General features: G+C 45.2%; 1 protein-coding gene across 1 annotated transcript in view; it reads right to left on the bottom strand.

Annotated features, from left to right (window-relative positions):
• Positions 1 to 13448, bottom strand: part of cacna1ab (calcium channel, voltage-dependent, P/Q type, alpha 1A subunit, b) — a 572403-nt gene that overhangs the window by 491523 nt on the left and 67432 nt on the right. The window contains exon 2 of the mRNA XM_078234782.1: positions 427 to 532. Within this exon, the coding sequence (XP_078090908.1) occupies positions 427 to 532 (106 nt within the window). The remainder of the gene's footprint in view (positions 1 to 426; positions 533 to 13448) is intronic.

Genomic DNA, 13448 nt, shown 5'->3' with positions numbered 1-13448 from the left:
TGCAGACTTCATGGGCCAAATGGCCTCTTTCTGTACTGCAGGGATTCTATGGTTAACAACTGGCGCCTTTATCCCATTTTTTTCTCAAATCCCAGCATATCAGTGCTACAAGGGAGAAAGCAAAGAAATGTGTACATGGAATTTTAAGAAACTTCTCCTTCTCCTGAATGTCAAATCATGTTGGGGAATAACAGCTCCATGGATGCTGGTCATCTTGTGCCTAAACTTTATATATCAAGCAAGTTTTTTTTTTTACAATGGGAGCAACATAGTCAAACCTAATCCTATCCTCAACCAACATTCACACCCATGCACTTTCCAGTCATACCATGTTGCATATCTGGAGCCTTCAATAGCCGCTAACTTTTAGTAACTAAGATACATGCACACATATATCATAAAAACGTGAGAAAAAACACCACTCACCAATCGTTCAGACATGGGAGTCTTGTCATCATCAGGTAAGTGTTGCTCCAGCGCTAAAACGATGCAGTTGGCGATGATTGTTGCTAAAATCATGTATTCAAATGGAGTGAGATGCAGTTAAGGCAAAATCTGGTCAAAAAAATGTCACACTGTAAATACTGAAAACAATACTTATAAATCTTGTTTAAATCTCAGCTCAGTTCCAGACAGGAGTCCTTTGGTATATCAACATTGTTTGAAACCATCCATGGCAACAGTCCACATTGTATTTGCAATCAGCATTTCAAAGCGTACCCAATATTCCATATCTGTGGACAAAAAATCAGCGAGGGGAATTCCGGAGCATATTGCAGGTTTTTAAACCCCAGAGCAGCAGTTTCAGAAACAGAAAAGAACACTCCCTAAATGGATCTGTCAGAAGTAATTCGGAAAAGGTTTACTGGAGTAATGCCAGGAATGAGCAGGTTGTCTTACGAGGAAAGATTGGTAGGCTAGGCTTGTGTCCGCTAGAATTTAGAAGAGTCTCTAGAACTCAGGGTCACAGTTTAAAAACAAGGGGCCACCCATTTTCTCTCGGAGTGTAGAGAGTGTTTTAAACTTCCTTCTTCAAAAGGTGGTGGATGTAGAGCCTTTGAATATTTTTAAGGCAGAGCTAGATAGATTCTTAATAAACAATGGAATAAACGGTTATGGGGTAAGGGCGGGTAATTACAGTCAAATTAGCCACGATCTTATGGAATGATGGAGCAGGTTTGAGAGGCTGAGTGGCCTACTCCTGCCCCTAATTTGAACGTATTCAGATGTTGGGGTTGAGGGAGGCAAATAGACGAGACCATTGTCAATATGATTGAGCAGAAGTGCCAGTATATAAGAAATGGTGAGATTGACAGGAAGGGGAAAAAATAATAATCTCCATATCATAGAATCATAGAATCCTACAGTGCAGAAGGAGGCCATTCAACCCATCGAGTTTGCACCAACCACAATCTCACCCAGACCCTATCCCCATAACCCCAAGCATTTACCCCAGCTAGCTCTCCTAACACTAAGGGGCAATTTAGCATGGCCAATCCATCTAACTCGCACATCTTTGGACTGAGAGGGGAAAGCGGAGCACCCGGTGGAAACCCACGCAGACACGGGGAGAACATGCAAACTCTGCACAAACAGTGACCCAAGCCGGGAATCCCGCTGTGAGGCAGCTGTGCCACTGTGCCACCCACAATATCATTGCAACAAATATAATTCAAAACTACGATCAGACAATCATTTACAGTGGAAAATTCCCTACACTCCAGCTGATGCTGCATTGCACTGGTTAGGATGTGTTACACACGGTACTATTTTGTAACTTTCTTTTGTTTGTGCAAACTATAGTGAAACTACAAACATCTGTGAAAGGGCTAAACATCGTGCTGACCAGGAGACATCTTACTGTAAAGCAGCAAGGCAAAGACAACACTAAAGAAATTAATACTTCAATCATTATAATGGCAATATAAAATGTTCATTTGAACACAATTATGTCACTACACATGCCAGCAAGATGTTAATAAATTTTCAGCAGGGCAGCAAGGTGCTGCCTCATAGCACCAGGGACCCGGGTTCAATTCCGGCCTCGGGTGACTCTGAGTGGAGTCTGCACATTCTCCCCGTGTCTGCGTGGGTTTCCTCCGGGTGCTCCAGTTTCCTCCCACAGTCCAAAGATGTGCAGGTTAAGTGGATTGGCTATGCTAAATTGCCCCTCAGTGTCCAAAAATGTGTAGGTTAGGGGATTAGAGGGTAAATACATGGGGTTACGGGGATAGGGCAGGTGATGGGCCTGGGTAAGATGCTCCGGTTTCCTCCCACACTCCAAAGATGTGCAGGTTAGATGGATTGGCTATGCTAAATTGTCCCTTAGTGTCAGGGGGATTAGCAGGGTAAATACCAGGGGGTGGGGGATTAAAGGGATAGGGCCTGGGTGGGATTGTTGTCGGTACAGGCTCGATGGGCTAAAAGGCCTCTTCCTGCACTGTAAAGATTCTTCTTCTATTCTCTGTCAGTGAGTGGGTGCAGACCTGATAGGCCAAATAGCCTCCTTCTGCACTATGAATGAGTGTGTAAATAGTAAATTAATTTTAATATAAGCAATTGTGAGGGGGGAGGGAGTAAGTTAGCCACAAGCTTGTTGGTAAATAAGAGTCTACATGGGGTAGAAGAGTAAAAGGATCAAGGGAGTACAGTTTTATTTAGCATTAAAAGTAGAAAATTAGGTTAGCAAATCCATAAAAATGCAAACAATTTTTTAGAGGAATAATATTCCAAAACTCATTAAACTCAAACTGAACCTTGGTTGGATCACACTTGTACTATATGCAGTTCTGATCTTCATATTACACAAAAAAAAACAGCTCTGGAGAAAGTACAAAAAAGCTTTACAGCATGATACCGGAATTGAGAGAATTACATCAGAAGATGTGGGGCAATCTGGGGGCCTTTTCACTGTAAACAAGGTGGCTAGGTGGTAACCTAACTGAGGTCTTTTAAAATTGTGAAGTAGTTTAAAGGTATTTGTAGAGAAGACATCGGCACAGCGGTTAGCACTGCTGCCTCACAGCACCAGGGACCTGGGTTCAGTTCCTGGGGCTCGGATCACTGTCTGTGCGGAGCCTGCACCTTCTCTCAGTGTCGGCAGGGGTTTCCTCCGGGTGCTCCGGTTTCCTCCCACAGTTCGAAAGACGTGCTGGTTAGGTACATTGGCTGTGCTAAATTCTCCCTCAGTGTAACCCAAATAGGCGCCGGACTGTGGCGATTAGAGGATTTTCACAGTAACTTCATTGCAGTGTTAATCTAAGCCTACTTGTAACACTGATAAATAAACTTTAAACTTGTGGGAGAGAGTTCCAAACTTAAGGGCTTAAAAAGGGAGTCACAAATAAATCCAAGATGAAATTTAGAAGAAACTTCTGCACTGAAAGAGTGGTTAGAATGTGGTACTAGCTACCACTCGCTGAATAATGCATACATCCATTTAAGGGGAAGTTAGATAAGCACAAGGGAGAAAGCAATAGAAGGATATGCTGAGATAAAGTAAAGTGAGAGGAAGCTCATGTGGAGTATAAACACCACATAGACCAGCTGGGCCAAATGGTCTGTTTCTGTGTGGTGAGTTCTATGTGCCAAGCAAGCATAGCAATTATTCCATTCATGGTCCATTTGCCTGCTATCCTTTCCTGGGCTGGAAAGACATCAATTCATCCTAAATTACATGAAGACAATTTTCAAATGTTATTAGCCCATCTTTCACCTGAAAGTAAGATGGCTTGCAATTGAAAAGGGGGGCCATCTTTTGGATGCCCAAGGTCTTTCATGTTCTTTACATTTGTACCATTGGTAGCCGTTGCACGCAAGAACTCAAAACCATTTTGTTTTTATATTTGAGAGGGAGGATGGAGAATCCCCATGTCTCCCCCACTCCAGAAATGGCAATCCCAGACCTGACCTGAAGACTGGCTCAAAATAGGATCTGGTCGAGTTCTCACTCTCCCTCAACCCCAGAAGCTGCAGTGGAAGGGCAGTCTGCTATCCACAGTTCAAATAGGACCTGAACTTGAAAATGATGCCTCACCACAGGCTTTGATGGTGCATCACAGCCACGCAGCTAATTCCATGCTGTCCTGTACAGAAGATGAAATTTGCCACATGTAAATCACCTGAAAAATAGATGTGAGAAGAATCACCCCCATATTTCACAGAATGGTTCCACTCCAGAAGCAAATCGGCACTTAATTTCTGTGCTGGCTCTCTGAAGGAGAAATTCACCTGATTCCATCCTCTGCTCTCTACCCATAGCCTTGTGCATACTTTCTTTCCTTTTGAATGCCTTGATTGAACCTGCCTCCACTGCACTCTGTTAGTGCATTCCAGGCTTTAACCACTCACTGCATGAAAAAGTGTTTCCTCATGTTGCCGTTGCTTCTTTTGCCAATTGCATTAAATCTATGCTCCCTGGTTCTCAATCCACTGATGGTAACAGATTCTCCCCATCTATTCTGTCCAGATACCTCATGATTTTGCATCCATCTATAAAATCTCTTTCAAGCTTCTCTTGTCCAAGAAAAACAGTTCCAATTCTCCAATCTATGTAACTGAAGTTCCCCATCTTTGGAACCATTCTCGTGAATCTTTTCTGCTTTCTCTTTAATGTTTTCACATCCTTCCTCAAGTGTGGCACACCGAACTAGTCACAATGCTTCAGTAACTCTGGACCAAACCAGTGTGTGATACAAGATTAACATTTGCTTTTATAGTCTATTCCCTATTAATAAAGCCTCGGATGCTGAGTGCTTTATTAGCTGCTCTCTAAACTGTTCTACCACCTTCAATTATTTATGCATATACACATACAGGTCCCTTTGTTCCTGCACCCATTTTCACATTTAACCCTTTATTTTAATGTCGCTCCATGGTCTTCCTACCAAGGTAAAGAATTTCACACTTTGCTGCATTAAATTTCGTCTGCCATTTGTCCATCCATTCCATCAACATGTCTTTGTCTTTTTGAAAGTCTACACTATCCGCCCTACAATTCACAATACTCCAAAAGTTTAGTATCATGGGTAAATTTTGAAATTGTGTCCTGTACACCAAGAACAAAGGTCTTAACACTGATCCCTGGGGAATGTTATTTTAATGATTCAAAGGGCTGGGCACTTTTCATTGCCATCAGTAGATAATTAGGCTATCCTGAAGACGCTGACTTAAAGCAAAAGGGTTAACATAATTCATAGAAGTCTGCCCTTCTCAGGCCAGTGAGGTTTTCACTGCTATGTATTGTGGGGGCAGCTTTCCAAAGTGAACTCCTACTGGGAGCTTGGTTGAAGCTGCCCAATCTCATTTCACTTAGGATCCTTGACAGCATACAAAGGCGACTTCCATCCCATCTGTCTCTGGACCCTGTCTTCTTTCTTCAATTTGTAAAAAAGGGCTTTAAACCAGAGTATTGCAGGAAGATGGCAATTCAAATTACTGACAGGTGAGCATTGGCATGGACGGTTTTTAAGGACCTATCAATTACGGTCGCAGAATAAACAGACTCTTCGCTGAAACTGTCAACTGTTCGGTCAGGATGGATGGCCAAAAACCACTTGTTTCCGCATTTTATTAAAAGATCTCAACTAAGGCAGCCAAATAATCTCTAATATTTTCTAGACAATTGTCTAGTTTATTGTTGTAGAAAATATTGTCAAAGAATCTGCTGTTGGTAATGCAAAAAAAACAATTGTCATTGAGCCAATGGTGGCACAATGCCATCCGCATCGCTGTCTGGGGCATGCAACGGTATAAGACAACTTCAAACCTGTCAGAAATCGCAGTTTTGGTGTTTTTTTCTCCACAGTATCAGGTTATCAGGTAAACTGGACGATAAATGGTTACAGGTTCTTTTACTCTAGGTTGACTCACCATCCAATCCACACCTCATGGGAATGCTCCACCTCCACCCAGATGGTCCAGCTGAGACGGTGGGTGAGAAATGTGCATTGTCGTGTGAATGGTGCCACAGCACGAGCAACATGCAATACCAATTGGGGAAGTCACTCAAAAATGCTGCTCAGCTACCAGTTTTCTTTCAATTAACTACAAGTTTTTATATTAATTTTAGTGCAAAACTATGCCACTTTAGTACTTGTATGCTTCGCTCAATAAATTGTTATTCTTCAATCAGAAATGCTGAGGGATGGTCAGAAAAGTAGGAGGAGCAAAAAGCCTGTTATCTTCACCCCATCTACCCGACTCGCATTCCGAGTGATACGAATGTTCTATTAAACCCAATTCCAGGGGATTTTCCATTTCGTCTCTGAATATTCTCAAATGCATTTCTAGTTTTGGAACAGTTCCCACACCAAAATATCATTCCAGTCAAATGGAAGCCTCACAAAAACTCAGACATTATTGGCGCCAATATCAGCAGATGAACACGTAATGCATTCATGGATTATTCCTCTGCCTGCAAATTTAGAAGAAACATTAAACCCATTTTAAGAAGATTGGTAAACAGTTTGTTAAAATAGCATTTGGTATTGCACATCAATGCGTTTGTAATTTTGGCAACAGCAATTTTTAGGCTATGGCCCCATTTTAAGATTGAATTGTCATCAGAAGCAGAAACTCTGGAAACCTTTGCCCCTCTCTGGTATGGAAATACAAGAGAATCATTATGAGGAGAGGCTGAGGAGATTGGGTTTGTACTCGTTGGAGTTTAGAAGGATGAGGGGGGATCTTATGGAGACTTATAAGATAATGCGGGGGCTGGATAGGGTGGAGGCGGAGAGATTCTTTCCACTTAGTAAGGAAGTTAAAACTAGAGGACACAGCCTCAAAATAAAGGGGGGTCGGTTTAAGACAGAGTTGAGGAGGAACTTCTTCTCCCAGAGGGTGGTGAATCTCTGGAATTCTCTGCCCACTGAGGTGGTGGAGGCTACCTCGCTGAATATGTTTAAAGCGCGGATGGATGGATTCCTGATCGGTAAGGGAATTAAGGGTTATGGGGATCAGGCGGGTAAGTGGTACTGATCCACGTCAGATCAGCCATGATCTTATTGAATGGCGGGGCAGGCTCGAGGGGCTAGATGGCCTACTCCTGCTCCTATTTCTTATGTTCTTATGTTCTTATGGTAACACTTGGATATGCTGACTGAAGTAAGCCAATTCACTACAGAGCAATGATTAGAACTGGAATCTTCCTGCTGTGTATGGCTGAGTACCACGCCAGGTGATGTACTTGCCCATCTACCATAAGGAAATTTGATAACTAAAGTCTAAGGCATTGCAGTGCTGGACAATCATAATCCAGGTAATTCCTCCCAAACAAATCAGCAATCACAGTGGGTGAGCTAAGCAACTTTCCTGATGGTGACTATTATTTTTGTGTACATTCCCCTAATGAAAGAAAAAGAAAATCAATTCCTTCATTTAATCATCTTCCTTTAACGTCCCCACAGTGTCACTTCCTGCTGCCATTTCCTTTTGATAAACATCTCTGACTGCACATTTAAACATGCTGATCTGGTGCCAGCTCAAAACACAGCCTGATAATCCCATTATGTGCATATCATTCAGTGCCATAGTTGGATGTCACACTTGGTCACTCTGCATTACTAAGCAAACAATGACAGGGGAGGACTACAGTGCCAAGATAATTATAATTCATGTTATGAAGATTTGATGTTTTACATCAAAAAAACCCAGATGAAGGATCAAGGCCCACAGAACAGGACAGCATCAAATTTGAGAAAAGAAAAGACACGATTAATCAATCAAGTGGTTAGGTAATGGTGAATCTGGGTTTTAAATTCTCTGTTTTGTAGAAGGAAGGAAATATGGAGAGAGGCAGAGTTCCACGATGGCACAGTGGTTAGCTCTGCTGCCCCACAGTGCCAGGGACCCAGGTTCCATTCCCGACTTGGGTCACTGTCTGTGAGGAGTCTGCATGTTCTCCCCGTGTCTGCGTGGGTTTCCTCCGGGTGCTCCGGTCTCCTCCCACAGTCTGAAAGATGTGCTGGTTAGGTGCATCGGCCAAGCTAAATTCTCAGTGTACCCGAACTGGCACTGGAGTGTGGCGACTAGGGGATTTTGACAGTAACTTCATTTTAGCGTTTATGTAAGCCTACTTGTGAGACTAATAAATAAACTTTAAAACTAGACCTCCATGGTTTAGAGGTCATTGAATAAAATACATACCCTATTCTCAGCCTCAATGTTCAGCATATACTGTACAACCTCACTTCCCATGCATAATAAAGAATTAATTCAGGCAGCTGAGGCAATTTTTCCATCTTTATCTGTTAAGATGAGCCAATGTAACATAGGCTAAATATTGAACCTGAGATCACTGGTCTACATGACACAGTACCACACAAATACTGGGTGAAATTCTTCCAAAGAATTTCTAATTATCATAACGGCGAGAAAATAGGTGCGGTTTGTGCCGGTCTTTTCAATGCATGCCACACTGCAATCCTCCTTCACTTAGTGCACTGAAAAATTCTCCAGGTGAATCACGCCAATATGGAGCCTTCAGGTGTGTGACTCACCTCAAGTAGCTGCAGCTGTACGCCATGAACAAGTGGGAGCTGCATTTAAACGCTCCCACTGCAGTCATGCCAGGAGGATGGCAGCACAGAGACCTGCCCCATGCTTCAGTAAGGGATACCTAGGCCGGCTGCGGGATGCCATAGAAGAGAGGTGGGCCATCCTGTACCCCAGAGAGGGCAGACCACTCAGGAGCAGGGACTCCAATGTGGCATGGAGTGGAGTGGCCTTGGCAATCAGTGCCTGTGGACTGACACCGAGGACTGGCACCCAACAGCCTTCCACCCCTTTTGGGGAAGACAGCCATGAGTGACATGGTCGGTGTGCGCCACGGAAGTGAGGGTCCACAAAACCGCTCTCTACGCACCCCGTCCATACCCCTCACAAACGCACCTGAACCATGTCCCCCCCCTCAATCTTCCCTGCTCTGCAGAAAACAATCCAAGCCCATCCCGTCTCCCCTGATGGCACAAATGCTCCATCCCAGGCAACAGCCTGGTGACCCCTGCAGTACCCTTTCGAGTGCAGCCATATCCTCCTGTAATGAGATGACTAGAGCTCCACACAACACTCTAGCTGTGGCCCAACCAATGTTCAGGACAGCTCCAATGCAACCTTCCTGCCCTCTAAGTCTGTGCCATTGCTGCTGGAAGCCAGTGTCCCATGTGCCTTTGCGACCACTCTATTCACCCACCTTGCGACCTTCAGGGTTCTGTGAATATGTGCCCAGAGGTCCATCAGTGCCACTGAGCTGCCCGGTGTCCTGCCATCCGTCACATACTTCCTTGTCCCGCTACTCCCCACAAGGTACATTGACTCACACATACCAGGGTGAAATAGCACAAGCCACTGCCCCGCCCACCTGACCAACCCATGCATCACCCTGGTGTGATGTCAATGAGACCCTTGGGGAAGGCGGGGTGGGGGGAGAGGAGGGGATACGCTATGTCAAGGAGGGTGGATTAAGGGTTGGAGTGGGTGGGGTGGTTGAAGGCATCCTGGGAGCGGGGATTGGAGCCACTGGACACCACGCCTCCTAATTGATGAATTATGCGGTAATGAGGTCCTCCCTGATCCTCCTGGCATGCCGGACCCTTGCAACCCATGCTCCAGATCCTCCTCGGCCTCTTCCTCCACATCCTCCTGGTCTCCCTCCTTCTCCAGAACGTTGCCCCGCTGCTGCGCCAGGTTATGGAGCGTATGGCAGGCCACCATGATGCGGGAGACCCTTTGGGGGCTGTACTGCAGAGCACTGCCAGAGAACTCCAGGCAGCAGAACTGTATCTTGAGCGTGCCGATGCACCGCTCGATGACAGATTGGGTGGCAGCATGGGCCTCACTATAGCGGTCTACACCTCGGTCCCAGGCCTCCACACTGGCATGATCAGCCATGACCTCACTGGGTAGCCCTTGTCCCCCACGATCCAGCCCAGCGACCTGGGATGGTCCTCAAAGACGCAGCTTACAGTTACATTCAATTTGAGTCAAACCAAGTGCCAATGTCTAAAACTCAGGCGAGAAACGGCTTAAAAAATTCATTCATGTGATGTGGGCGTCACTGGCTAGGTCAGCATTTATCGCCAATCCCTAGTTGTCCTCGAGAAAGTGATAGTGAGTTGCCTTCTTGAACTGCTACAGTCCCTGAGATGCAAGTATACCCACAATGCTGTTCGGGAAGGACTACCAGGATTCACACCCATGACCAGTGAAGAAACGGTGATATATTTCTAAGTCAGGACTGGGAGTGACTTGGAAGGGAACTTCCAGGTGGTGGTGATCCGAGGTATCTGCTGCTCTTGTCCTTCTAGATGGTAGTGGTTATGGGTTTGTTTGGAAGGTGCTGTTGAAGGAGCCTTGGTGAGTGTTGCAGTGCATCTTGTAGGGGTAGCAATCAAGTGGGTTGCTTTGTCCTGGTGTTGAGCTTCTTAAGTATTGTTGGAGCTGCACTCATCCAAGCAAGTGGAGAGTATTCCATTACACTCCTGATTTGTGCCTTGTAGATGGTGGACAGGCTTTTGAGAATAAGGAGAGTTAATTGCCGCAGCATTCCTAGCCTTTGACCTGCTCTGGTAGCCAAAGTATTTATATGGCTATCCAATTCAGTTTCTGGTCACTGGTAACTCCCAGGATGTTGATAGTGGGAGAATTCAGCGATGGCAATGGAAATGAAAGTCAAGGGGCAATGGTTAGATCCTCTCTTGGTGGAGATCAGCCATTGCTTCATTTCGGATTAAAATGAGGGGGATTGGAGAAGATAGACAGCCAACTTCAGCCATGGAATATGTTGTAACAATGCAGCAGTACATCAGTGAAACTTGACAGTCGGACAAAACTGCAGGAGGACATTTACAAGTTTCACAAAATTGAAGATATGCATTAAGCTTTCTAAAACGGTAAAACGTTTTTTGTTTTAAACAGCACAATTCACGGCTGCAGAACATCCTAAATACACCTTACAGATAGCGAAATACTTTTGAAGTGCTGTTACTATTGTAACGTCTCTGTTACTATTGTAAGGTCTCTGTTACTATTGTAACTATTGTAAAAAGGTGGCAGCCAACTTGTGCATTAAAAATGATGAGAATGACCAGATAATCTGTTATTTAGTGATGCTGGTTGAGGGGCAAATATAAGATGCAGGATTCTCCTGGTCTTCAGCAAATAGTGCTAGAGGATCTTTTATGTCCACTGGGGTTGGGGGGGCGGGGGGGGGGGGGGGGGGGGGGGGGGTGCACTTTGCTTAATATCTCATCTGAAAGTTGGTATGTCTAACAGCATTGGAGTGTCATGGTTGGATTCTGTGCTTAACCAGCCTTCTGTCTCCGAGGTAAGAGTGTTACCCACTGAAACTAATTCTAATTAATGTTCCCAGCCGGCATTTTGGCTTTTATATATCGTCAGGTGCAGTTCAGAAACTTTCAAAAGGAAGTTGTGACTGTACCTCGAAAAGGAAAATTTTTCAGGGCTACAGTGAAAGAAGTGGGAAATGGGACCAATCGTCACTTTGAGAACAAAGAACAATACAGCACAGGAACAGGCCCTTCGGCCCGCGCCGCTCCCTGGTCCAAACTAGACCATTCTTTTGTATCCCTCCATTCCCACTCCGTTCATATGGCTGTCTAGATAAGTCTTAAACGTTCCCAGTGTGTCCGCCTCCACCACCTTGCCCAGCAGCGCATTCCAGGCCCCCACCACCCTCTGTGTAAAATACGTCCTTCTGATATGCGTGTTAAACCTCCCCCCCCGCTCACCTTGAGCCTGTGACCCCTCGTGAACGTCACCACCGACCTGGGAAAAAGCTTCCCACCGTTCACCCTATCTATGCCTTTCATAATTTTATACACCTCTATTAGGTCACCCCTCATCCTCCGTCTTTCCAGCGAGAACAACCCCAGTTTACCCAATCTCTCCTCATAACTAAGCCCTTCCATACCAGGCAGCATCCTGGTAAACCTCCTCTGCACTTTCTCTAAAGCCTCCACGTCCTTCTGGTAGTGTGGCGACCAGAACTGGGCACAGTATTCCAAATGCGGCCGAACTAACGTTCTATACAACTGCAACATCAGACCCCAACTTTTATACTCTATGCCCCTCAGATGAGATATTATTGAGGAGCCAGAACAGGCACAATGGAATTAACGGGCCAGCATGGACACCTCAGGTGTGGATGGTGCCATTTTGGACAGGGGGTCACTGTAGGTGCAAAGAGCTTTTGACATCACTGTTTGTAGACTTTTGTCAATCAGCGTGTAATGTTAATTTGATGCTGTAGTGTAATGCTCCAGCCAAAGCCCTCTCCTAACCTTGCATAGCTGAACTTGCGTTCAGCAGCAGGAATCACCAGCATTAATTAAAGGGATAATGGACTAGTGTCAGGCCAGATACTGATTGATTTCCACTGACTACTGCTGAGTTAGTGTTTGTGGTTTATACAGCTATTTAAAAGTTGCTGAAGTCTACAAGTCAAGTTTGGTACATGCTGAAGGGTTTAGGATATAACGGCACAGAAACAGGCCATTTGGCCCAACCAGAACACAATGTCATTCATACTTCCCTGAAGCCTCCTCGCGCCTTTCCAAATCCAAATCTATCAGGTTAACGAGCAGTAGTAATAGGGGACTCGCTAGTTAGAGGCAGACACACGTTTCTGTGGCCGCAATCGAGCTTCCAGGATGGTGTGTTGCCTCCCTGGTGCCAGGGTCAAGGACGTCTCTGAGCAGTTGCAGGACGTTGTTAAGGGGGAGGGTGAGCAGCCAGAAGTCGTTGTACATAGGTAGGAAAAGGGATGAGGTCCTGAAGTGTGAATATAGAGAGTTAGGCAGAAGGCTAAAGTGCAGGGCCTTGAAGGTAGTAATTTCTGGACTACTGCGGGTGCCATGTGCTAATGAGTGTAGGAATAGGAAGATTAGGCAGATAAATGCCTGGCTTGAGAGCTTTGGATCTCTTCTGGGGAAGGGCTGACCTGTTCAAAAGGGACGGGTTACACCTGAACTGGAGGGGGACTAATATCCTGGCGGAGAGATTTGTGAGAGCCACTTGGAGGGTTTAAACTAGTTTGACCGGGGAGTGGGGCCCAAAGCAGTAGGGAGACAGAAGAGAAGGTTGAGGACAGCACAGAAGTTAAAGAGAGCACATTAAATAGTAAAGGCAGTGCCAGTAATCCTAGTACCAGACAGATCAGGCAAAAACAAGACAAAAGCAAGGGAAGCCCAGATTAAACTGCATTTATTTCAATGCAAGAGGCCTGACGGGCAAGGCAGATGAACTCAGGGCATGGATGAGTGCATGTGACTGGGATATTATAGCAATTATTGAAACATGGCTAAGGGAGGGACAGGACTGGCAGCTCAATGTTCCAGGGTACAGATGCTATAGGAAAGATAGAACAGGAGGTAAGAGAGGAGGGGAAGTTGCACTTTTGATTAGGGAAAACATCACGGCCGTACTGA

The sequence above is a fragment of the Mustelus asterias genome, chromosome 19, assembly GCF_964213995.1.
Source record: "Mustelus asterias chromosome 19, sMusAst1.hap1.1, whole genome shotgun sequence".
In the NCBI taxonomy this organism is placed as follows: Eukaryota; Metazoa; Chordata; class Chondrichthyes; order Carcharhiniformes; family Triakidae; genus Mustelus; species Mustelus asterias.
The sequence above is the reverse complement of the archived record's forward strand: the minus strand, read 5'-3'. Positions and strand labels throughout refer to the sequence as shown.